Raw genomic sequence first — 27,107 nt, forward strand, 5'->3', positions numbered from 1 at the left:
TCTAATGTTAACATGCATGAAACCAAGGCTATTACGGTTACAGAAGTCGTCAAAAGAGAGCGCCTGGGGAATAGGAGTGGAGCTAGGCACTGCAGGGCCTGGATTCACCTCTACATCGCCAGAGGAACATAGGAGGAGTAGAATAAGGGTACGGCTAAAAGCTATGAGAATTGGTCGTCTAGAACGTCTGGAACATAGAGTAAAAGGAGGTTTCTGGGGGCGATAAAATAGCATCAAGGTATAATGTACAGACAAATGTATGGTAGGATGTGAATATAGTGGAGGTAAACCTAGGTATTGAGTGATGAAGAGAGAGATATTGTCTCTAGAAACATCGTTGAAACCAGGAGATGTCATTGCATGTGTGGGTGGTGGAACTAATAGGTTGGATAAGGTATAGTGAGCAGGACTAGAGGCTCTACAGTGAAATAAGCCAATAAACACTAACCAGAACAGAAATGGACAAGACATATTGACATTAAGGAGAGGCATGCTTAGTCGAGTGATCAAAGGGTCCGGTGAGTGGAGAGGTTGGTTGGTGATTTAGACAGCTAGCCAGGGCATCGGTAGCAAGCTAGCATAGGATGGAGGTCTGTTGTTAGCTACCTCTTGCGTTCCGTCAGTAGATTAGTGGGGTTCCGTGTGGTAGAGGGGATTAATCCAAATCACACAACAACAACAAAAATAAAAACAATAGATATAGTTATAGAGGCCCAAGAAGAAAACATAATAATAATAATAAAAAATTAAAAAATATATATATAAAAAAATTGTCCGATTGTCTATTCAGATAGCAGCCGGTAAGACAGCTAACGGTTAGCAGGCCGCAGATGGGCGTTCAGGAGCCAGCCGAATAACTCCTTCGGGTAGATAACGTCGGCAGTCCAGTTGTGAAGGCCCGGTGGGGCTCCGCGAAAGCAGTAAAACGGGTCCGGATAGGTGACTGCAGCCCAGGTGTGATTGATGGAACTCAGGAGTGATTGACGGAGCTTGCTAGCTCCGGAATAATTGATGTTTGCTCCGGAATCGACGAAGGCCGATAGTCACACGGATAGCAGCTAGCTAGCTGTGAGATCCGGGTATGAATGTCCAGAGAGCAGTCGAAATCCAGGGACATGGAGAGAAAAATTGGTCCGGTATGTTCCGTTCCGAGCCGCGCTGCGCCGTACAGAACTGGCGATAGATTTTCGAGCTAAAGGATAGCTGATGACCACAAACCGTGGTTAGCTGAATACTAACGATTTGCCAGTAAAGGAGCTAACTAGCTTCTGAACTAGCTTCTGGATTAGCTTCTGGCTAGTTTCAGGCTAGCTTCTTGGAGTTTCTGGCTAGCTTCTTGGAGGATTACAGATCTGAGGTAAATAATACTTTTTTATAAATATACATTGGTGAGGCGGGTTGCAGGAGAGTGTTTTGAAGATGAGTTGATGGAAAATAAAAATAAAATGTATGTGAAAAAGTTGTAAATATATATATATACAGGACACGACAAGACGAGGACAAAAGACGTCTGAACTGCTATGCCACCTTGGTTTTATCACGCAATGACTACATCAAGCTTATGACTCTACAAACTTGTTGGATGCATTTGCAGTTCATTTGGATTGTGTTTCAGATTATTTTGTGCCCAACAGAAATTAATGTTAAATAATATATTGTGACATTTTTTTTGTCACTTTTATTATAAATAAGAATTAAATATGTGGATGCTACCATGATTATGGATATTCCTGAATGAATCATGAATAATGATGAGTGAGAAAGTTACAGAGGTTCAAAGATCGTACCACCAAGACATGCTAACCTCTCACCACTAACAATAACAGAGGTTATGTCTTGAGGGTATGATTTTTGGGGGGAGCATACAGTATAGTTCAGTATTTGAATTATTTATTTTATTATCATTCTTGCTCATCTTTATCAAGGGTGTCAATTTTGGACCCCACTTTATATATATATTCTTGCTGTGTTATTATGCATGGGTAACCTTGGTATAATGGCAATGTTTAGGTTACTTCTAATGTGATGGGTGACTTTTTATTTCAGTTTTTTTGTTTAAATATAATGCTAAGGAGTTGTGATACCATGACTCTGTTTAAATGGTGGACTTTTTCGGTAAACTTTGGGACTGCTTTTGCTGTTCACTATGTACTGTGACTTTGCAATGTACTGTGTTTGACAGATACCACTGTATACAAATAAAAGGTGTCTTCAAATCAAATCAAATGTTGTTGGTCACATACACATGTTTACAGTGCCTTGCAAAATAATCTAATAATTCTAATAATTCATTCCCCTTGGTGTTTTTACAATTTTGTTGCATTACACCCTGTAATTTAAATTCATTTTATTTGGGTTTTATATAATGAACATACACAAAATAGTCAAAATTGGTGAAGTAAAATTAAAATAATTAAAAAATTAAAATGTATTGAAAAGAAAAAACGGAAAAGTGCTGCGTGCATATGTATTCACCCCTTTGCTATTCACCCTAAGATATGGTGCAACCGATTACCTTCAGAAGTCACACAATGTCAGTGGGTCAGACGTTTACATAAACTAAGTTGACTGTGGCTTTTAAACAGCTTGGGAAATTCCCAAAAATTATGTCTAGGCTTTAAAAGCTTTTGATAGGCTAATTTACATAATTTGAGTCATTTGGAGGTGTACCTGTGGATGTATTTCAAGGCCTACCTTCAAAATCAGTGCCTCTTTGCTTGACATCACGGGAAAATCAAAAGAAATCAGCCAAGACCTCAGAAAAAATATTGTAGGCCTCCACAAGTCTGGTTCATCCTTGGAGGTACCACGTTCATCTGTACAAACAATATTACACAAGTATACACACCATGGGACCACGCAGTCGTCATACCGCTCAGGAAGGAGACGCATTCTGTCTCCTGGAGATGACCTTACTTTGGTGCGAAAAGTGCAAATCAATCCCAGAACAACAGCAAAGGACCTTGTGAAGATGCCGGAGGAAACATGTACAAAATATCTATATCCACAGTTAAACGAGTCCTATATCGACATAACCTGCCACTGCTCCAAAACCGCCATAAAAAAGTCAGACTACATTTTACAACTGCACATGGGGACAAAGATCGTACTTTTTGGAGAAATGTCCTCTGGTCTGATGAAACAAAAATAGAACTGTTTGGCCATAATGCACAAATAGGGATGCTTGCAAGTCGAAGAACACCATCCCAACGTTGAAGCAAGGGGGTGGCAGCCTCATGGTGTGTGGATGCTTTGCTGCAGGAGGAATTGGTCCACTTCACAAAATCAATGGCATCATGAGGGAGGGAAATTATGTGGATATATTGCAGCAACATCTCAAGACATCAGTCAGGAAGTTAAAGCTTAGTTGCAAATGGGTCTTCCAAATGGACAATGACCCCAAGCATACTTCCAAGGTTGTGGCAAAATGGCTTAAGGACAACAAAATCAAGGTATTGGAGTGGCCATCGCAAAGCCCTGACCTTAATCCTATAGAAAATTTGTGGGCAGAACTGAAAAAGCGTGTGTGAGCAAGAAGGCCTACAACCCTGACTCAGTTACACCAGCTCTGTCAGGAGGAATGGGCCATAATTCACCCAACTTATTGTGGGAAGATTGTGGAAGGCTACCTGAAATGTTTGACCCAAGTTAAACTATTTAAAGGCAATGCTACCAAATACTAATTGAGTGTATGTACACTTCTGACCCACTGTGATGAAATAAATAAATGCTGAAATAAGTAATTCTCTCTACTAACATTTCACATTCTTAAATTAAAGTGGTGATCCTAACTGTCCTAAGACAGGGATTTTTTACTGGGATTAAATGTCAGGAATTGTGAAAAATCACTGGGTGGTTGATGGTGGGCCTGAGGTGGTGGAACAAGGTGGATGGATGATAGAAAAAGCCACTGGGTTGTTTGAGTCCAGAAAGGTAGGTTACACACATCCCAATCTTTTCGGGGTAAATAGTAACTAACTGCCCTCCACTGAATTACCTTCTTCTGTAGGGGTAAAACCTAATTCCATAGAACCTGTATCGACTCTGGATTCTGATGTCATAACAAAGCCTATTACTGTATATACATGTGGTCTCTCCCAATCTTGAGGTGTACTTTCTTTGGATACACTCAAAGCATTATAACCCTCAATCCTAGAATTTAACCAGCACTTTGTATTGCCAAATACTTACTTGGTCAACAAGCTAGTTGGCACTCACAGATGTGACAATGTCCTCTCTTTCCTATCAGCCTTGGGGGAATTCGAAGCAGCTGGTGTCAGATCCAAGTCGAGGATCTTCTGGTTGGGCCTGGTCATGTGTCCAGTCATCTGGGTCTACTTTGTCTTCAGCACACTCTTCTCCTTCAAGATCAAATGGCTGGTTAGTCAAATCTAGTCCATTATATTTTAAAGTGAATATCACATGGGTGTCAACACAGCTGAGTTAAGTGTTCGTTTTTTTGCTTTGCCAGTGCTCTCTCAATTTGTGGAGATTGCTTCATTGTCAGACATACTGTGTAAGACGTCACTGCTCACATTACTCATCAGCACCATCGTCTCTTTCAAAATGAAGTGGGCCAGTTATTTTTTAGCCTTGCCAGTGTTCTCTTACTATGAAGATGTTGCTCCGATGTCAGCCATAAATGACCAGTTCTTATAATCTCGCACCTCTCTCCTCCACCCAGGCCATGGTCATCCTGGGCGTGGTGCTACAGGGGGCTAACCTGTACGGATATGTTCGCTGTAAAGTGGGTGGTAGGACCAGTTTGAAGAACATGGTTACTAACTATTTTGGACGGGTAACTTTTTGAATGCATAGTCTGACAACTGTGACATGCTTAACTCCCTGGCCATCCTACAATCTAAGCTTGATCTCACACAAATTATCAATGAACCCACCAGATACAACCCAAAATCCGTAAACATGGGCACCCTCATAGATATCATCCTAACCAACTTGCCCTCCAAATACACCTCTGCTGTTTTCAACCAAGATCTCAGCGATCACTGCCTCATTGCCTGCATCCGTAATGGGTCTGCGGCCAAACGACCACCCCTCATCACTGTCAAACGCTCCCTAAAACACTTCAGCGAGCAGGCCTTTCTTATCGACCTGGCCCGGGTATCCTGGAAGGATATTGACCTCATCCCGTGAGTAGAAGATGCCTGTTTGTTCTTTAAAAGTGCCTTCCTCACCATCTTAAATAAACATGCTCCATTCAAAAAAATTGAGAACCAGGAACAGATATAGTCCTTGGTTCTCTCCAGACCTGACTGCCCTTGACCAGCACAAAAACATCCTGTGGCGTTCTGCATAAGCATTGAACAGCCCCCGTGATATGCAACTTTTCAGGGAAGTTAGGAACAAATATACATAGGCAGTTAGGAAAGCTAAGGCTAGCTTTTTCAAGCAGAAATGATAAAAATATCTGCAGAAATTGTTGCAACCCCTATTACTAGCCTGTTCAAACTCTCTTTCGTATCATCTGAGATTCCCATAGATTGGAAAGCTGCCACAGTCATCTCCCTCTTCAAGGGGGAGACACTCTAGACCCAAACTGCTACAGACCTATATCTATTCTACCCTGTCTTTCTAAGGTCTTCGAAAGCCAAGTTAACAAACAGATTACCGACCATTTCGAAACCTACCGTACCTTCTCCGCTATGCAATCTGGTTTCAGAGCTGGTCATGGGTGCACCTGAGCCACGTTCAAGGTCCTAAACGATATCATAACCGACATCGATAAGAGACATTACTATGCACCAGGTATTCATCGACCTGGCTAAGGCTTTCGACTCTCGAATCACAACATTCTTATTGGCAGACTCAACAGCCTTGGTTTCTGAAATGACTGCCTTGCCCGGTTCACCAACTACTTCTCTGATAGAGTTTAGCATGTCAAATCGGAGGACCTGTTGTCCGGACCTCTGGCAGTCTCTATGGGGGTGCCACACAGGGTTCAATTCTCGGGCCGACTCTCTTCTCTGTATACATCAATGATGTCGCTCTTGCTGCTGGTGATTCTTTGATACACCTCTACGCAGACGACAACTTTCTGTATACCTCTGGCCCTTCTTTGGACACTGTGTTAACTAACCTCCAGATGAGCTTCAATGCCATACAACGCTCCTTCTGTGGCCTCCAACTGCTCTTAAATGCAAGTAAAACTAAATGCATGTTCTTCTACCGATCACTGCCCGCACCTGCCCGCCCGTCCAGCATCACTACTCTGGACAGTTCTGACTTAGAATATGTGGACAACTACAAATACCTAGGTGTCTGGTTAGACTGTAAACTCTCCTTCCAGACTCACGTTAAACATCACCAATCCAAAATTAAATCTAGAATCGTCTTCCTATTTTCACAACAAAGCATCCTTCACTCATGCTGCCAAACATACCCTCGTAAAACTGACCATCCTACCGATCCTCGACTTCGGCGATGTCATTTACAAAACAGCCTCCAACACTCTACTCAACAAATAGTATATGGGGCATTGGTTTTATCACCAAGACCCATATACTACCCACCACTGCGACCTGTACGCTCTCGTTGGCTGGCCCTCGCTTCATACTCGTCGCCAAACCCACTGGCTCCAGGTCATCTACAAGTCTCTGATAGGTAAAGCCCCGCCTTATCTCAGCTCACTGGTCACCATAACAGCACCCACCCGTAGCACGCGCTCCAGAAGGTATATCTCACTGGTCACCCCCAAAGCCAATTCGTCCTTTGGCTACCTCCTCTCCTTACAGTTCTCTGCTGCCAATGACTGAAAAAAAACTGAAAAAATCCCTAAAGCTGGAGACTCTTACCTCCCTCACTAGCTTTAAGCACCAGCTGTAAGAGCAGCTGGTGTTTTTGTTTTGTGTGTTTTCTCTCTGACAGGCAATGACTAAATAAGAAGAGTCATAGAGAAGGGTGACTGCTCTCAGATTTTAACTTATGTTTGCATTATTTTGAATGCTACAGCATACCTAGAGTTTTACTAGAAACTAATGCAAAATAGAAACATTTTGTGACAAGAGTTTTCACATTATGATACCATTTAAAGTGAGAAAAAGGATCATTTCTAGATAAGTCTGTGCTTTTCCACTGTAGCTATACTGACTCAAAGCCTTATCTGTTTTATTTGTTGTTTTGCATTTTATCCCTAGACTTTATACAATACAGTGAAATGTTGTTTCTGACTTGTATTATACAAACATGTTGCCTGTATAAAACTGATGGTTGTAAAGCAATATAGAAGATCAAGTTCATGTGTAAATAGTATATTTATGTCAACAACAAAAAAAGTGAGGCATATTTTTGCGGAAATACATTTATAACGTTTCCAAAATGAGCTGTGTGTTTTTGAGTTTTTCTGGATTTACTTCATGAAGTGCATTACTAAACTTTTAGGAATCTAAAATCTTTCATTTTAATTTGATGTGTGGGGCCAAAGAGTACACACAGGAACCCTTTGTTTGTACACTGATGCTACTCGATGTTTATTATATATGCATAGTCACTTTACCCCTACCTACAAATACAAATGACCTCGACTAACTTGTGCCCCGCACATTGACTCGGTACCGGTACCCCCTGTATTATTGTTATTTTATTGTGTTATTTATTTATTTTATTTTTAATGTATTTTATTTAGTAAATATTTTCTCGACTCTTTTTTCTTAAACTGCATTGTTGGTTAAGGGCTTGTAAGTAAACATTCATGGGTAAGGTTTACACCTGTTGTATTTGGCACATGTGATAAATAAAATTTGATTTGATTACACCCCTCTGTTTCATAGTTATACTCATGGGAACTTGATGGGAAGGTATTTTCATTAAATTAAATGATGTGGCATAATTGAATCAGTATTTTAAAGTAACTCATAAGCCTACTTACGTCAGTGGTGCGTTGGTCATGTTAGATTCAGTGCGCAATAAATGTTAGGATCGACAGCGTCACCTTGTGGAACATTATTGCAACGTTTTCTGCCACAACAAAGATGGCCACTGTTCATGACTGATGTGAAGAAGACGGATACGGAAGCGAACTCGTTTTGATTGCCCCGCCCCAGCTGATGAGAATCTGGGGGTCATTGTTATTATTTTGTTGAATAGCTTTTGCTATTATATTTTCAATATTGGTGGCCTTTCTTCTGTATCTACGTTTGCCAAAGAACACCCAGGATGATTCCGACCGAGGATGCGTCCGCGAGGAAGAGGGAGATAGAGGAGAAACTAAAGCAGGTCGGTTTCAGGAAATGGGAAGGGAAGGAAATGGGAGAAATCTCTAGCTAGCTAACGTTAGATAGCTAGCATTATTTACTAGCAAAGCGACATTTGACTTTGGCTACTACATGTTGTCCTCTCTATGCATGTTATAAGTGTAATTTGTTCAAATGAGTTTACAAGTGTACACTGCACAGTCATACCCGACTTGACCTGTCGTAACACAGCCACACAGAGGCGTTTTTCTTTGATCAGCGTTCTCAGACCTTTAACGTTACACTAGGAATGGTTGATAAGCAGATGTTCCAACAGAACCAAGCTAGGCTGTATTGTAGACATCCCTGTCACTATCCTGCGTCTCGGGCCGCTGTTGTCATAATTCGTTCATTCCCTCTATGAGTAACAGGAACAGGAAACCCTGTCCTTCATCCGAGAGAATATGGAGAAGAGTGATCAGCTGACTAAAGGGATGGTATGTTGCAGGTTGACACTCTTTTCCCACTCAATACTCATAGAAATATATTTCATATAGTTGGTGAATACAAAAGTCAATGGTTCCTTTCCAGACAACTATTTTTTGACATTCTCATAATCTGTACTGTACACTTGAAACCTGGGCCTAGCAAATTCCACATAAACTGTTATTTTACTGCTGACTCTTTCTGCAACCCACCACTGCTCCCATGCAGGTGTCCATCTTGTCATCGTTTGAGAGTCGTCTGATGCAGCTGGAGAACTCCATCATCCCAGTACACAAGCAGACAGAGAACCTACAGAGGCTTCAGGAGAATGTGGATAAGACCCTGTCCTGCATGGACCATGTCATCAGTTATTACCATGTAGCCAAGGACACCGACAAGATCATCAGAGAGGGGTGAGAGTCAGACAGGGCAGACAGAGAGAGAGAGACTGGCATCTATTTTGATAGACAGCTGCACGCTGTTAAATAAAATTAAAATAAATAATATGTTCACGCAGTTTTATTGAGTGTAACATTTTGACCCAAAAGTCAGCGTAAGGCTATTTTTGCATTATCGCGCTCTACTTAACTATTATCCTGTTATCCTTGGATTTAATCTTCCATGATATGACAGTCATCATATTTTTTTCAGCACTGTCCTATTGCTTCCTGTGTTGGAGTAGAGAGTACTGTAAGCAGTGCTGTTAACTACTAGCTTTTAACTACTAGCTAACAGTCCAGGCAAAATGTCTTAGCTTGGGATAACAGACCAAAGCTGATACCTGGTGCTATGTTTCTATGTTCCAGGCCAACGGGTAGACTAGATGAGTACCTGGCCTGCATTGCCAAGATCCAGAAAGCTGTTGAGTACTTTCAGGACAACAACCCAGATAGCCCTGAGCTCAATACAGTGGTACAGTACTCAAATATCGGTCTCTCTCACTCGCTCTTGTTTTCTTGCTCGTTCTCTTTCTCCTTTCTCTCTTTCATTCCCCCCTCTCTCTCTCATCTCCTGTCTCTGTCGCTCTCTCTCACTCCCTCTAATCTCATTCCTCACATCCTGTTATCAATAACAATACATTCTCAACATTAAATACTTACTTCACTGTACTTTTTGCTATCTACAGAAATCACGATTTGAGAAGGGTAAGGAGCTCCTGGAGGCTGAGTTCCGTGGTCTCCTGACCCGCTACAGTAAGCCTGTTCCTCCCATATTGATCCTGGATGCCATCACTGTAGATGAGGAGCTGGAGGTTCAGGAGGAGGTGACTCTAGAACACCTCCCTGAGGCCGTGCTACAGGATATCATCTGTATCTCTGGCTGGCTGGTGGAGTACGGACGCAACCAGGGTAGATCACCCACACTTTATACATTGTCACTGATCTCTGTCCCCAGTCATTTCTCCTTTAGCATAGTCCCTTGGAGTATGGACTCAACCAGGGTACTTGTACTGTACATGAAATGCACTCACTCTTCCATTGATGTCCATTTCATGTTTGAAGGTGTCATCGGTTTCTTTTCAAAGGATGCTGATTCTATTTTATAGTACATAAATCAAATAAAATGTTATTGGTCACATGCGCCGAATACAACTGGTGACCTTACAGTGAAATGCTTACTTACAAGCCCTAAAACCGTAATGCAGTTTTAAGAAAAATATCTAAGAAAATAAGAAATTAAAGTAACAAATAATTAAAGAGCAGCAGTAAAATAACAATAGCGAGGCTATATACAGTGCCTTGCGAAAGTATTCGGCCCCCTTGAACTTTGCGACCTTTTGCCACATTTCAGGCTTCAAACATAAAGACATAAAATGTATTTTTTTGTGAAGAATCAACAACAAGTGGGACACAATCGTGAAGTGGAACGACATTTATTGGATATTTCAAACTTTTTTAACAAATCAAAAACTGAAAAATTGGGCGTGCAAAATTATTCAGCCCCCTTAAGTTAATACTTTGTAGCGCCACCTTTTGCTGTGATTACAGCTGTAAGTCGCTTGGGGTATGTCTCTATCAGTTTTGCACATCGAGAGACTGAATTTTTTTCCCATTCCTCCTTGCAAAACAGCTCGAGCTCAGTGAGGTTGGATGGAGAGCATTTGTGAACAGCAGTTTTCAGTTCTTTCCACAGATTCTCGATTGGATTCAGGTCTGGACTTTGACTTGGCCATTCTAACACCTGGATATGTTTATTTTTTAACCATTCCATTGTAGATTTTGCTTTATGTTTTGGATCATTGTCTTGTTGGAAGACAAATCTCCATCCCAGTCTCAGGTCTTTTGCAGACTCCATCAGGTTTTCTTCCAGAATGGTCCTGTATTTGGCTCCATCCATCTTCCCATCAATTTTAACCATCTTCCCTGTCCCTGCTGAAGAAAAGCAGGCCCAAACCATGATGCTGCCACCACCATGTTTGACAGTGGGGATGGGGTGTTCAGGGTGATGAGCTGTGTTGCTTTTACGCCAAACATAACGTTTACCATTGTTGCCAAAAAGTTCAATTTTGGTTTCATCTGACCAGAGCACCTTCTTCCACATGTTTGGTGTGTCTCCCAGGTGGCTTGTGGCAAACTTTAAACAACACTTTTTATGGATATCTTTAAGAAATGGCTTTCTTCTTGCCACTCTTCCATAAAGGCCAGATTTGTGCAATATACGACTGATTGTTGTCCTATGGACAGAGTCTCCCACCTCAGCTGTAGATCTCTGCAGTTCATCCAGAGTGATCATGGGCCTCTTGGCTGCATCTCTGATCAGTCTTCTCCTTGTATGAGCTGAAAGTTTAGAGGGACGGCCAGGTCTTGGTAGATTTGCAGTGGTCTGATACTCCTTCCATTTCAATATTATCGCTTGCACAGTGCTCCTTGGGATGTTTAAAGCTTGGGAAATCTTTTTGTATCCAAATCCGGCTTTAAACTTCTTCACAACAGTATCTCGGACCTGCCTGGTGTGTTCCTTGTTCTTCATGATGCTCTCTGCGCTTTTAACGGACCTCTGAGACTATCACAGTGCAGGTGCATTTATACGGAGACTTGATTACACACAGGTGGATTGTATTTATCATCATTAGTCATTTAGGTCAACATTGGATCATTCAGAGATCCTCACTGAACTTCTGGAGAGAGTTTGCTGCACTGAAAGTAAAGGGGCTGAATAATTTTGCACGCCCAATTTTTCAGTTTTTGATTTGTTAAAAAAGTTTGAAATATCCAATAAATGTCGTTCCACTTCATGATTGTGTCCCACTTGTTGTTGATTCTTCACAAAAAAATACAGTTTTATATCTTTATGTTTGAAGCCTGAAATGTGGCAAAAGGTCGCAAAGTTCAAGGGGGCCGAATACTTTCGCAAGGCACTGTACAGTTGGTACCGGTACAGAGTCATGTGGGGGGGATGTAAATAGTCTGGGTAGCCATTTGATTTGATTATTCAGGAGTCTTATGGCTTTGGGGTAGAAGCTGTTTAGATGCCTCTTGGACCTAGACTTGGTGCTCCGTTACCGCTAGCCGTGCAGTAGCAGAGAGAACAGACTATGACTAGGGTGGCTGGAGTCTTTGACAATTTCTAGGGCCTTCCTCTGACACCTCCTGGTATAGAGGTCCTTGGTGGCAGGAAGCTTGGCCCCAGTGATGTACTGGGCCTTATGCATGACCCTCTGTAGTGCCTTGCAGTCGGAGGCTGAGCATTTGCCATACCAGGCAGTGATGCAACCAATCAGGATCCTCTCAATGGTGCAGTTGTAGAACCTTTTGAGGATCTGGGGACCCATGATAAATCTTTTTAGTCTCCTGAGTGGGAATAGGTTTTGTCGTGCCCTCTTCAGGACTGTCTTGGTGTGCTTGCACAATGTCAGTTTGTTGGTGATGTGGACACAACTTGAAACTCTCAACCTGCTCCATTACGTGTAGACTTAATACTATTATATAGATGTTATGTGGATTACGTGTTGAGGAGAGATAACAGGGCAATAGGAGATTGCAGTACAGGTCACTCAGATGAAGCCAGTGTCAATGAGGAGGATGAGGATTCAGTCAGCCAGCAGGAAGAGCAGTAGCAGGACGGTGGATAGGGTCAGATGAGATCCCTAACAGCATCAACCCATCTCACCCTCAGGAACCGTAAGTGGCAGAAACAGACTAGCTGCCCCTTTTCTCATGGTTAGTGCTATCCGGGATCCTTGGGACACCACTACCATAAACCTAACCATACCCCTAACTTAACCCTAACCGTTTTCAACTTCAATGGGGTGAGGTCAGAGTTAGGACGTCCCAAGGATCCCGTTCAGCACACTACATGATAAGTTGAAAACCTTTTCCTTTCATTGGTGTACTCAGAACCTACCACACCCTTGTCAATTCCATAATTATGGGTTTTATGGTGGTTATCGTCCAGTTTTGACCACTTCTTCTCTACCTCTGCAGACTTCATGATTATGTTCAACAGTTGTACTCAAAACCTGCTCTTAACACAGATGTAGATTTCCTAACCATATTTCTGTATGATAGTTGTCCTCTCCTCTTGACCACATCTCCTCTCTGCTCTGCAGACTTTATGAACGTTTACTTCCAGATCCGCTCCAATCAGTTAGACCGCTCCATCAAGGGTTTGAAAGACCACTTCCGGAAGAGTTCTGCCTCTTCTGGCATCCTCTACTCACCAGCCGTTCAGACCAAACGCAAGGACACTCCCACTAAGAAGGCACCCAAGAGACCAGGTCAGTGCCCTGCTGCGGCCCGGTAACATTACACTCTGATGTGCCTCCATGATGATTCAACTATAGCTATAGTGTCACTATCACTCTCATCCGTATGCTAAAATCATACCCACCACAAACAGGTTCATATCTACCACAAGTTCACAGAATGCATTACTTCATCACAGTCACCACAAACAGGAATATACACTCTGAGTGTACAAAACATTATGAACAACTGCTCTTTCCATGACAGACTGACCAGGTGAATCCAGGTGAAAGCTATTGTCCCTTATTGATGTCACCTGTTAAATCCACCGTAGTAAGTGTAGATGGGGGAGGGGAGACAGGTGAAATAAGGAGTTTTAAACCTTGAGACAATTGAGACATGGAATGTGTGTGTGCCATTCAGAGGGTGATTGGGCAAGACAAAAGATTGAAGTGCCTTTTGAACAGTGTATGGAAGTAGGTTCCAGGCGCACCGGTTTGAGTGTGTCATGAACTGCAGCATTGCTGGGTTTTTCTCTTCTTTAACAGTTTCCCGTGTATATAAAGAATGGTCCACCACCCAAACGTCATCTAGCCAACTTGACACAACTGTGGGAAGCATTGGAGTCAACATCCCTGTGCATCCCTGTGGAACGCTTTTGACACATCGTAGAGTCCATGCCACAACGAATTGAGGCTCTTCTGAGGGCAAAAGAAGGTGCAACTCAATATTAGGAATCTGTTCCTAATGTTTTGTACACTCAGTGTAGATATCAAAATAATCTTATCATACACTGTAATACAATTTCAGACAGCTCACACACTTAAAGAATGTCCCTCTGGTCTGAACATTCTGAATCAGATGATTGGTTGTAGTTCCCCCTCTTGCGTAATTCTATTCTGTTTCAAGTGTCCTCCAAATCACTGAGAGCATGATTCATCATTGTCGTCACGACTACCGAGCTTCTTTAGCATCATCAGCCTTATTAATGGACGACAGTGTCCCTCACCACCTCTTCTATGATTACATCCCAAATGGAACCCTATTCCCTATATAGTACACTGCTTTTGACCAGGGTCCATAGGTCCCTGGTCAAAAGTAGTGCGCTACTGTATGTAAGGAATAGGGTGCCATTTGGGACGTAGACTATATGTTCCTGTGATTTTGCCTTCTCTCTCCTTGTCATGACCCCGACTAACCCCTCTGCTTTCCTCTTGTTTTATAATCCTCATGTGTATTGTGATGATGGTGATGACAGTCTACATCCCAGGTAAAGAGAAAAGCTTTAGTGTGTCTCTCTATCGTCTCGTTACCATCTCTTGCTTCTGTTAACTGGACGCCACATTTCACCACAAACGAGGGTGCCGTAGTCAGTGACCAGAACACCGTGAAGTAGAATCATGCCATCTGACGTGGAAACAGTTATGCTACCACTCCCCTATTCAGCGTGATTGATAGTTTGTTGTTTTTGTCACTTAGGTTAGTTGGTCACCTCCAGTGGGGTTTCTTGATGTAGTTGGATACAGGAGGAAGAGGCAGACTTGACAGAAGCATCTTGCATGTCTTTATTTTGACCTCCCAGTTTTGTGGTTTCTTTGGTGTTTGCCAGGAGTGTTTGGGGTTTTGTCTGTATTGTGACTGCTCTGCAACCAATATAAAAAGTTATAAAGTATTTTAAGGTAGTTTATAGATGGTTTATATTGACTGACCTGAAAGCTAACATTTTCTCCATCAAAATCAGCCAATTGCAGAACATGAACATATTTATACCGCTTGATTTAGAAGTAATTTAACCACATGGCCTGCAACATCCAATAACTAAATGCTCCTATGCTATAACAATGCATTTGCTACATGGCTTATATTCAATTATATTATAATTGATTAAAAAAATTGCTCAGTAATTGCTTACGTTGCTAGAATTGAAAACATCATAGGCAAAGCATAGGTTGAGGAATAAGGATTGTTTCAGACATTTCTATGTAGATCTTTTTCTGCATCATTATTTCTATTCTGTGTCCCACTTGATATTACTAATAATGCATCAATTGCTTACTAACACACAAACCCAAGTCGTAATCGTGTACTGTTTTACTTGCTCTCTATGTTTGCATTAACTCAGGCTTTTGTATGAATCTATACGTCTATAAGATGTAAAACATATAACCATGTAACAATTTTACCTACCAATGCTACGTTAATGTTATAACAGTAGTAGTGTGAGTGAATGTCCATAATAACAATGCTGAAATGAATGTATTGTTAATTCTGATGGCTGTTTTGTTTGTGTTTGTATAATGAACCTAACCTTTACATTTTCTTTTTGTTACCTTGCTGGTGGAGTGTGCTTCGGCGCACCCCGTCATAGTGTGTTTATCTAGCTGTGCTGTAGTTCTATCTTGTAGTTGTATTTCTGTGTTGTGTAGTAGCGGTGCTAGGCCACGGTTCCCATTGCCCCCCATCTCTTCTCACTCATGATTGGTGGTGGTGAAGGGATGTGGTGTTGGTGTATCTTCATCACACTTCCTAGCTCTCTTCCTCTCATCTCTCTTCCCCTGTTCCTACTTCGTTTCTCTATCTTCTTTTCTTCTCTGTGGACCCCTGGATTGTGTCTGTGTGTCACTCTGTGGGAGCAGGGACCATTCGCAAGGCTCAGAACCTTCTCAAACAGTACTCTCAGCATGGTCTGGATGGGAAAAAGGGGGGCTCTAACCTCACTCCTTTGGAAGGTAACGCACCCTGGCTTTGTTGTCTTCTCTTCGGTGTCTTTCTCTTTCTATCACTATGCCAGTGTACTGGGGTTACTGGTCTGTTGCTCTTGTCCAGGATAACTTGTTGTTTTTGTTAAACAACAGACACACAGGAACCTCTACAGAGTCACTGGCTGTTAGACGCTGCAAATAATTTAAAAGCTATGTTGTTTAATGAATACAAAATATAGTTGTAATTCAAATGTTTCATCTTCAGTGTAAGGTGAATGTTATAACTCCTTTTTAGCTAGCCTGAAATATACCACATTGAAATGTAGTATTTGGTAATAGAAGTTTACTTGCAACACGTGTTAGAACTGCAGCAGGTCTAAACTGGTGTGACTTCTGGCTTTCAAAGTCATGTAAATCTGGTTCCTGTAAAAGCTATAACATCCACTAACTATCTCAGACACAGGTCAAACAAACTCACAAACCCACCTCCCCCTGCCCCCCAACAAGGGTGTTCTCTGCTTTCCCCGCTGGGTGCTTGGTGGTCAGTATATGTTTCTAGGCGAGTCCCAGGCTTACCACTTGGCCTATAGGCCCCAGGAGTGAGCCTGGTTCCATGACTATACCCCCCCCCCCCACCCCCCACCCACCCATCAGGTCACGATCATGACCAGCGGGTCAAACACCAGTCAGACGCCCTGACCGACAAGCATGGGGCAGCAGCAGGTGAGTAAGGGGGAAGTTTGCTCCAAAATGTCCATATGGGGAACAAGACACCCACCAGTATTCAAGCCCGTGGGATGTGATACCAGGTTCAGCACACATCCATTGACAGCTATGGAAGCCAGTGGATATGTGCTGACAGTTAAAAAGTTAGCTATTATTGTTTAAAAAACCTCTGGTCAGGTAATGCCATTATATCAATGTGAAGTAAATTCTCCCCTACTGGCATTCTCCATTTTGCTTTTGAAATACAGTGAATATAATTTTGAACAAATACATGCCCAATATTTATCTCCCTTGGGGAAAAAACACCATTCATGGAAGTAGCACATCAAGTAAGCATGCTGTAAATACACATCTAAACAGTCATAATTCTCAGTCAGGATTGTTGGTATTATTGCAACCTGCCCAATGCCTCTGGTCCACCAAGTCTCATCTCCATCCTGTCCCCTAACTGACCTCACCATGTGCCCCTCAGGGAAGGATGATGTCCTGGACATAGAGATCGACTCTTACATCCACTGCATCAGTGCCTTTGTGAAGCTGGCCCAGAGTGAATACGTCCTGCTCACAGAGATCATCCCTGAACACCACCAGAAGAAGACCTTTGACTCCCTCATACAGGTCAGGCCTCAGTCAGCCAAACCACAGGCCTTTATGACTGCCTCATACAGGTCAGGCCTCAGACAGGCAAGCCACAGGCCTTTATGACTCCCTCATACAGGTCAGGCCTCAGACAGGCAAGCCACAGGCCTTTATGACTCCCTCATACAGGTCAGGCCTCAGACAGGCAAGCCACAGGCCTTTATGACTCCCTCATACAGGTCAGGCCTCAGACAGGCAAGCCACAGGCCTTTATGACTCCCTCATACAGGTCAGGCCTCAGACAGGCAAGCCACAGGCCTTTATGACTCCCTCATACAGGTCAGGCCTCAGGCAGGCAAGCCACAGGCCTTTATGACTCCCTCATACAGGTCAGGCCTCAGACAGGCAAGCCACAGGCCTTTATGACTCCCTCATACAGGTCAGGCCTCAGACAGGCAAGCCACAGGCCTTTATGACTCCCTCATACAGGTCAGGCCTCAGACAGGCAAGCCACAGGCCTTTATGACTCCCTCATACAGGTCAGGCCTTAGACAGGGAAGCCACAGGCCTTTATCATTTCAGTTTGCCTCTTTTTTTCATGTCAGATGAGGACAGTAATATCATAGCTCACTGTATGGTCAGGTCTCAACCAAAGACAGAAGAAGACTAATATAACATGATCTATGGTCTCCTGAGTTTACTGTGTCTGTGCAAATAACAAGATTGTTTTCAAAGAGAATGTTGTAAAATCAAAGTTTATTGGCCTTATGCACAGGATACAGGGTTTAAATGGAACGGTGAAATACTTACTTGCAAGCTCTCCTCAACAGTACAATACACGTTATCAAAATGGTAAAGAAATAAGTAAGAAAAAGTAGTAAAATAGGAATGTTGACAGAGGCGTGAAGTACCGGCTCTGATATTGGTTCTCTGATATAATGTACAGTGAAGCTGACTCCTCCTGTTTCTCTGTCTGATCTCTTGTGTCTTAGGAAGCCCTGGACAACCTGATGCTGGAGGGTGACAACATAGTGGCGGCAGCACGGCGGGCCATCATGAGACACGACTACTCTGCTGTCCTCACCATCTTCCCCATCCTCAGGCACCTTAAACAGACCAAGCCAGACTTTGACTCCACGCTCCAGGTAATGTAACCTACAGGCCTCACTTAAGCAGATGCATGAATTAACAATAAACAATCTGAAATGTAATGCCAAAGCCAATTTTACGTTGGACAAAAGGCTTTTTGAATTAAATTGTATTATGATCTAATTTCCCTTTTCCCTTCATGGTATGTATCTACAGGGCACAGCTGCCAGTACCAAGAACAAGCTGCCTACCCTCATCACGTCCATGGAGACTATCGGAGCCAAAGCTCTGGAGGAGTTTGCAGACAGCATCAAGGTAAGAGCAACTACCCTCCACCGATCACTCCTTAGCTCTTTCAACCATACTATACACAGCTTGAACCCATTAACAAACTATTCCTAAACTATTTACAGTATAATATGTATGGACATTTTATTAGGACCAGCATCTCCTAGTGTTCTTGTAAGAGAGAAAAAATATTGAAGACAAATTTGCGTCTCTCTTTTCTATGACAGAATGACCCTGACAAGGAGTACAACATGCCTAAGGATGGAACTGTCCATGAGCTCACCAGCAATGTAAACCAGCACCCTCCCTCTTGACATACAGTCTGGAGTTTATATAGTGGCATATGTTGCTGTTAGCCTCTCCATGTCACATACCGTCATCCCTTACATTATTCCTCACCCTGGTCTCTCTCTCTTCCCCAGGCCATCCTGTTCCTTCAGCAGCTGCTGGACTTCCAAGAGACAGCCGGAGCTATGCTGGCCTCTCAAGGTAGGGGGGGCTGAGTGGATTGTCCTGTCCAGGCATCCTATTCCCTATAAGGTCCACTGCTTTTGACCAAGGACCCAAATGGCTCAGTTCAAAAGTAGCGCACTATATAGGGAATAGGGTGCCATTTGGGACAGACTCCGGGTCTGCTGTTAGTGTCCACCAGCTTCTGTCTGTCCATTGTTTGTCTGTTCTGAAACGGTAGTAGTAGACCATCCCATCTTTGTCTGAGAAGTCCCATGTATCCACCAACTGATGTTTGTAATAGAAACTAAACATCCTCCTTATCTCCAGTTACGTCACATCAGCATTTCTCTCCTCCAGAGTTCTTTCTGGCCCTTCTTCCTCTGTCTGTGTCTATAACTTCCTCTAATGTGTTGCTGACTTGAACTCATCTATTCTTCACCTCTTCCTCACCATCGCTGCTGCACCGCCTTTCTCTGCCTCTAGAGGGAGCCCCTAGACACTCCATATACTGTACTATGGACAGGCTGTTCCCTTTCTAGGGACTATCTGGGTGACCATTTCTAACATCAATGACCACACATATCAGCATTTGAACCCTTTGAGAGGGTTAGATATGGACCGTCATAACAAGACCAATCACACTAGCAATAAGGATGAAAAGGGGCCCCCACTGTTCGGGTTAGTCCCTCCTGCCCCTCCTGCATCCCAGTACCGTGACCCTATACACTCACCCCATGCCCCTTACCCATAAACCACCATACTCTCTACCTATCGCTGTCTGGCTGTTAACAGTACTTTGCTTACTCTGCACTAACATATCTTTTCTAACCTTTTGCACTTTGCTTCTCTCATCTTTTCTGTCTCTCTCTTTTTTGCCTTGCCTCTGTCCTAAAGTACTGGGGGACACGTACAATATCCCTTTAGACCCCCGAGGTAAGCCAACACAAGACAGGTGCTTCACTACCAGAGGAGTAGGGAAGGACAGAGCCATTAATACGTTTCTGACTTTATGAATGGTCTCAGGTTTTTATCAACATGTTGTTTAGGACTGAGTTAATGGATGAGTAATGTTACACAAAACCCATTAACAGAAATACATCGATTGTATGTATGGGTAGTAGTATTGCATCCTTATATGATTGTAAAGACTGTGGAACATGTATCATGCTACTGAGGTGCTTACAGTATTATGGAAATTGCATTTTTCCAACCAGTCACACTCTCCCATATATTTTACATTTCAATTGTAATTAAGCTTTCGCCTCTAATGAATTAAGTTATTCAAACAGGAATAAAATGACTATAATTCAAATCCCAAAAGAGATGAACAGAAAGATGATATGATATTATATCCCAGTTGAGGGATTAGCAGTGACACAGTGGATTATGTAACTCAACGGTTATACATATGTTAACACTGTTTTACAATCTGCAGAGACCAGTTCGTCAGCCAGCAGCTCTGAGTTCAGTAGGAGACTTCTCAGCACCTACATATGTAAGTTTAGGAAGTGAAGATGTGTATGTTAAAACGTTGCATGTTATAAAGAAAATCAAGAGCTTAATTAAAGGTAGACTTGGCTTTTTAATGTTGCCACGAGCAGCACTGCTGATATTGCGATTAACGCGATGCAAGATTTTGCTGTCACACAGAGTATCTGCGCGTGTGCAAAGGTTCGCTTCACGCTGTTACAAGGTGGTTGCTACAGGACCAAAACAGGGGAGAAGTTTAACCTTCACCCTTCAACGCTCTTAGTTGAAATGAATTGCTGCTGTTTACATTGCATCTACGTCATCTCGCTGAGTCTACCTTTAAGTAAAGATACACGCTTGAATCCATTTGTACAGTAGCTATATAAAGGACAGACCTTTGAATTGTTTTGGTCACATTATATAACTTTTCTCCAACACAAACGTCCCCTCAATGACAATAAAGTTGATCCTATATATCTTATATAACTAGATGATTCAAATGTGCATACAGTTGGAACCAACCAAGCACAGTTTACAAATGTCCTTGGCTCTGATTCTGAATCTGGTTTGCTTCTCTCTCAGGTAAAGTGTTGGGGAACTTGCAGCTGAATCTTCTCAGTAAATCCAAGGTGTACGAGGACTCTGCTCTGAGTGCCATCTTCCTCCACAACAACTACAACTACATCCTCAAGTCCCTGGAGAAGTAGGCCCCGATATCCCCTTATTATCCCACCAACGTGCCTGCACGACCTCACACACAAACCATTTCCATTGATATCTTTCGAAACTACTAGTAACCCTATTGATATCAGCTACTCAAACATATATATATATATATATATATATATATATATATATATAGCCTACAGTAAACACTAATCAACAAACGCATTGCCACGGAGCCAAACACCTTTTCTAATGCAGATGCTCAGGCAGAGAATTGATATACCATAAAGCAAGAATATACTTAGTCAAAGTCACATGTTATTTGAACCATATTACCCTGTGTGTGTCGGTCCCTCCCTCAGGTCTGAGCTGATCCAGTTAGTGACAGTGACTCAGAAGAAGGCTGAGAGTTCATACAGAGAGCTGATAGAACAGCAGAAACAGATATACCAGCGCAGGTAAATACATAATGGGCTGAAGGGCATCTGGGTACACTCTCATTTAGATGTAGCTACAGCATGTTCCTGAGTCACTAGCTAGTACCTGCACTACGTAAACTATCTCCTGTGATCTTACATAACATACTATTCTGTTGTTTGTCTTGCTTTTCTTTAGCTGGTACAAGGTCACAGAGCATATTACGGACCGGAACATGCCTGCCTTCCAACCAGGAACCAAGGTGTGACTGTTTACTTGATATGCGTATGTACACTGAGTGTACAAAACATGAGCAGCTGCTCTTTCCATGATAGATTGAATCCAGGTGAAAGCTATCAAATCAAATTTATTTATATAGCCCTTCGTACATCAGCTGATATCTCAAAGTGCTGTACAGAAACCCAGCCTAAAACCCCAAACAGCAAGCAATGCAGGTGTAGAAGCACGGTGGCTAGGAAAAACTCCCTAGAAAGGCCAAAACCTAGGAAGAAACCTAGAGAGGAACCAGGCTATGTGGGGTGGCCAGTTCTCTTCTGGCTGTGCCGGGTGGAGATTATAACAGAACATGGCCAAGATGTTCAAATGTTCATAAATGACCAGCATGGTCGAATAATAATAAGGCAGAACAGTGGAAACTGGAGCAGCAGCACAGTCAGGTGGAAGTTGAAACTGGAGCAGCAGCATGGCCAGGTGGACTGGGGACAGCAAGGAGTCATCATGTCAGGTAGTCCTGGGGCATGGTCCTAGGGCTCAGGTCAGTTGAAACTGGAACAGCAGCATGGCCAGGTGGACTGGGGACAGCAAGGAGTCATCATGTCAGGTAGTCCTGGGGCATGGTCCTAGGGCTCAGGTCCTCCGAGAGAGAGAAAGAAAGAGAGAAGGAGAGAATTAGAGAACGCACACTTAGATTCACACAGGACACCGAATAGGACAGGAGAAGTACTCCAGATATAACAAACTGACCCCAGCCCCCCGACACATAAACTACTGCAGCATAAATACTGGAGGCTGAGACAGGAGGGGTCAGGAGACACTGTGGCCCCATCCGAGGACATCCCCCGGACAGGGCCAAACAGGAAGGATATAACCCCACCCACTTTGCCAAAGCACAGCCCCCACACCACTAGAGGGATATCTTCAACCACCAACTTACCACCTTCCCACTCCTGGGCCAGACTACACTCAATCATATGACCCACTGAAGAGATGAGTCTTCAGTAAAGACTTAAAGGTTGAGACCGAGTTTGCGTCTCTGACATGGGTAGGCAGACCGTTCCATAAAAATGGAGCTCTATAGGAGAAAGCCCTGCCTCCAGCTGTTTGCTTAGAAATTCTGGGGACAATTAGGAGGCCTGCGTCTTGTGACCGTAGCGTACGTGTAGGTATGTACGGCAGGACCAAATCCGAGAGATAGGTAGGAGCAAGCCCATGTAATGCTTTGTAGGTTAGCAGTAAAACCTTGAAATCAGCCCTTGCTTTGACAGGAAGCCAGTGTAGAGAGGCTAGCACTGGAGTAATATGATCAAATTTTTTGGTTCTAGTCAGGATTCTAGCAGCCGTATTTAGCACTAACTGAAGTTTATTTAGTGCTTTATCCGGGTAGCCGGAAAATAGACCATTGCAGTAGTCTAACCTAGAAGTGACAAAAGCATGGATTCATTTTTCTGCATCATTTTTGGACAGAAAGTTTCTGATTTTTGCAATGTTACGTAGATGGAAAAAAGCTGTCCTCGAAATGGTCTTGATATGTTCTTCAAAAGAGAGATCAGGGTCCAGAGTAACGCCGAGGTCCTTCACAGTTTTATTTGAGACGACTGTACAGCCATTAAGATTAATTGTCAGATTCAACAGAAGATCTCTTTGTTTCTTGGGACCTAGAACAAGCATCTCTGTTTTGTCCGAGTTTAATAGTAGAAAGTTTGCAGCCATCCACTTCCTTATGTCTGAAACACATGCTTCTAGCGAGGGCAATTTTGGGGCTTCACCATGTTTCATTGAAATGTACAGCTGTGTGTCATCCGCATAGCAGTGAAAGTTTACATTATGTTTTCGAATAACATCCCCAAGAGGTAAAATATATAGTGAAAACAATAGTGGTCCTAAAACGGAACCTTGAGGAACACCAAAATTTACAGTTGATTTGTCAGAGGACAAACCATTCACAGAGACAAACTGATATCTTTCCGACAGATAAGATCTAAACCAGGCCAGAACATGTCCGTGTAGACCAATTTGGGTTTCCAATCTCTCCAAAAGAATGTGGTGATCGATGGTATCAAAAGCAGCACTATGATTGCCCTTATTGATGTCACTTGTTAAATCCACTTCCATCAGTGTAGATGAAGGGGAGGATAGAGGCTAAAGAAGTATTTATAAGCCTTAAAACAATTGAGACATGGATTGTGTATGTGTGCCAGTCAGAGGGGTATGGTAGTAGCTGCCAGGCACACCGGTTTGTTTCAAGAACAGCAACTCTGCTGGGTTTTTCCATGCTCAACAGTTTCCCATGTGTATCAAGAATGGTCCACCACCCAAAGGACATCCAGCCAACTTGACACATCTCTGGGAAGCATTAGAGTCAACATGGGCCAGCATTCCTGTGGAATGCTTTCAACACCTTGTAGAATCCATGCCCCGACGAATTGAGGCTGTTTTGAAGACAACTCAATGCAAGGAAGGATGTACACTCGGTGTATATACAAAGCATATAGCCTTGTTTGCGATGCTTAGCCTGCTGTGCACATTTGCTATTTTATCTGTACATGTGAAGTAAATGGCCTTTCATATGTTCCCTCTCACCAGCTGAAAGACAAAGAGCGCCAGGTGATCAAAGACAAGTTTAAGGTAAGATAACCAACAGCATACAGGTAACACAAAACACATTCAATCCCTACCAAGGATATACTGAGGATTCAAGAGTGATCAATTGGATACTTTTTAAATATGTGCCAACATATCAGTTAAAATGCCTTCAATTTAATCTCAAGCTCCATGAACGTATGGTTTAAACGTATCCTTATGGACTGATCCCTTGGTCTCTGTAGGGATTCAACGACGGTCTGGAGGAGCTGTGTAAGATCCAGAAGGTGTGGGCCATCCCAGACAAGGAGCAGAGAGACTCCATCCGCCACGCCCAGAGGAGAGTGGTATCCGAGGCCTACAGGGCCTTCCTACAGAGGTGAGTCTTAAGCACCACCACTACTGTGACATCTGTGTTATTCCTCCTCTCTCTCACATATTGTAAAGGATGGTAACCATTGTAACTTGTAGGAAATGTATTTATTTTCTGGGTTCGTTCTGTTAGTCAGAACCTCGCTAAAAGGGTTTCCTTTCTCTCCGCAGCTCAGTTAAGAAGGACGGCTGTAAGTTTACACAAAACATTGTTACTCATGAATGTTGAATTCCTTCACAGATACGCCAACATTTCGTTCACCAAAAATCCTGAGAAATACCACAAGTATCGTCCAGAGCAGGTGGAGGAGATGATCGAGAGGCTTTTTGATACCTCAGCCTAAGCCACGCCCATTGACCACACCCGCAAAGTAACCATACCCCCAACCCTCATAACACTCAGCTCAACCTCCTGGGTCCCCTACGACTCGGGCCTGTTCAGGAGGATGTAACGTTCACATAGAAATGCATTGTGTAGAACAGATATGATTGTCTGTCAGATAAAATAGGGAATTGTGTCACCTCTATTCATTCTATTTATATCTGCAACATTTGGAAAGTTTTACTGAATAAACCCCAGAGCTCCTGCCTCCCCTGAGACACCCATTGCCCTATGGGTGTCTCATACTTTATGCTCTTTTTTATATAGTAAAGTATTTATATGTAATTTTCTTGTTCTCCAATCAATGAGCATCTGAATCTAATAAAGCAAAGTCTGTGATTTGCGATGATGTTGTTATTGTTTTGTTGGTGGTGGGTAATGCAATTACATAACAGCACAGTAGCTACATATAATTGTCCAGTCAGTGTGTTGTGTACTAATAACTAATCTAATTGAAAAGGTATCAGATGTGAATAGAATAGAATTACCAGTTGTCACTTATTGTTGTCATTTATTCCAAATTATGGTTATTCTGGTGAAACTATTAGTTTAATCTTTGAAACCATTTGTTTCAAGATATTAGCTTAATCTAGAATATATGTTCAGATTGGATGAATACAGCAATAATGCATGACAAGGATTGCGTGGCCAGATCTGTACATTTTATAAGATACTACTCTCCGACCACACCAAATCCTGAAATCATCAAAATGCTAATAATGTTGAGAGATAGCTAATGTTTGGATTGAGTCGACATATCAGTTGTAGAACTTGGAGATGGGCATTGGAGAGATAGATGCAATAGGAAGGTTGAGGAGTAGGATTATTGTTGGAAGGTTGAGTAGGATTATTGTTTGAAAGGTAGATGCAATTGGAAGATTGAGGAGTAGGATTATTGCTGGAAGGTTGAGTAGGATTATTGTTTCAAAGGTCAAAGCAATAGGAAGGCTGAGGAGTAGGATTATTGTCTGAAAGGTAGATGTAACAGGAAGGCTGAGGAGTAGGATTATTGTCTGAAAGGTAGATGCAACAGGAAGGCTGAGGAGTAGGATTATTGTCTGAAAGGTAGATGCAACAGGAAGGCTGAGGAGTAGGATTATTGTCTGAAAGGTAGATGCAACAGGAAGGCTGAGGAGTAGGATTATTGTCAAAGGTAGATGCAACAGGAAGGTTGAGGAGTAGGATTATTGCTGGAAACTTGGCCTTATTATTCAGCTCCTCTACATTAATACTAATACCCAGCATTGTTTGCAAGTGTTTCTATTTACGTTTTAGTCATATATCCAGAGCAACATACAATTAGTGCATTCATCTTAAAATAGCTTGGAAAGAGATCCCAACACAATCGTATCAAGTACATTTTCCCCCACCAAATTATTTATCAGCAAAGTCAGTGCTAGTGGGAAAAGTTATTGTTAAATGTTTTTTTATGTCAGTTCTTGAGGGGAGTTTGTGACAGCAGAGTAGGCAATATCAATGGTCAGTTCAAGAGGTCAAGGTCTAATAGATTCCCTAATGAACGATAGAACAGAGAGAGGTTGGATATACAGTGCAGACTGTTCAGACTAGACTATCGGAATGGCCGATTAATTAGGGTCGATTTCAAGTTTTCATAACAATCCGTAATCGGCATTTTTGGATACAGATTATGGCCGATTACATTGCACCCCACAAGGAGACTGCGTGGCAGGCTGACTAGCTGTTATGCGAGTGCAGCAAGGAGCCAAGGTAAGGTGCTAGCTAGAATTAAACTTATCTTATAAAAAACAATCAATCTTAACAT

At 42.6% G+C, this 27,107-nt stretch overlaps 1 protein-coding gene and 1 pseudogene across 14 annotated transcripts; both read left to right on the forward strand.

Moving 5' to 3' along the window:
* The first annotated feature begins 3,847 nt into the window (after window positions 1-3,847).
* Window positions 3,848-4,810, forward strand: LOC109898922 (Golgi apparatus membrane protein TVP23 homolog B-like; annotated as a pseudogene).
* A 3,207-nt stretch (window positions 4,811-8,017) lies between these two features.
* Window positions 8,018-25,670, forward strand: exoc7 (exocyst complex component 7). 14 transcript variants are annotated; one of them, XM_031835388.1, is made up of 22 exons: window positions 8,018-8,232; window positions 8,621-8,686; window positions 8,904-9,088; window positions 9,482-9,587; window positions 9,802-10,024; window positions 13,225-13,392; window positions 14,619-14,630; window positions 15,997-16,089; window positions 16,717-16,785; window positions 17,261-17,406; window positions 18,360-18,512; window positions 18,673-18,771; window positions 18,972-19,034; window positions 19,167-19,233; window positions 20,092-20,130; window positions 20,633-20,692; window positions 21,250-21,370; window positions 21,696-21,791; window positions 21,949-22,012; window positions 24,574-24,615; window positions 24,816-24,949; window positions 25,184-25,670. In XM_031835388.1, exons 1-22 carry the CDS (start codon window positions 8,173-8,175, stop codon window positions 25,284-25,286), a joined length of 2,169 nt encoding a protein of 722 aa, XP_031691248.1. In that variant the 5' UTR covers window positions 8,018-8,172; the 3' UTR covers window positions 25,287-25,670. The 14 variants fall into 14 exon arrangements, with proteins under 14 accessions (XP_031691248.1, XP_020351170.1, XP_031691250.1 ...); XM_020495581.2 differs by lacking the exon at window positions 20,092-20,130; XM_031835390.1 differs by lacking the exon at window positions 16,717-16,785.
* The last annotated feature ends 1,437 nt before the right edge of the window (window positions 25,671-27,107 follow it).

This window comes from Oncorhynchus kisutch, linkage group LG11 (genome assembly GCF_002021735.2).
Source record: "Oncorhynchus kisutch isolate 150728-3 linkage group LG11, Okis_V2, whole genome shotgun sequence".
Taxonomy (NCBI): Eukaryota; Metazoa; Chordata; class Actinopteri; order Salmoniformes; family Salmonidae; genus Oncorhynchus; species Oncorhynchus kisutch.

Bases quoted from the DNA above. Each gene is read 5' to 3' on its own strand.
- exoc7 (XM_031835388.1), top strand. From the start codon at position 8,173: ATGATTCCGACCGAGGATGCGTCCGCGAGGAAGAGGGAGATAGAGGAG. The intron at 18,772-18,971 runs GTAAGAGCAACT...TTTCTATGACAG, and splicing joins AGTTTGCAGACAGCATCAAG to AATGACCCTGACAAGGAGTA. The intron at 20,693-21,249 runs GTAAGTTTAGGA...CTTCTCTCTCAG, and splicing joins ACTTCTCAGCACCTACATAT to GTAAAGTGTTGGGGAACTTG.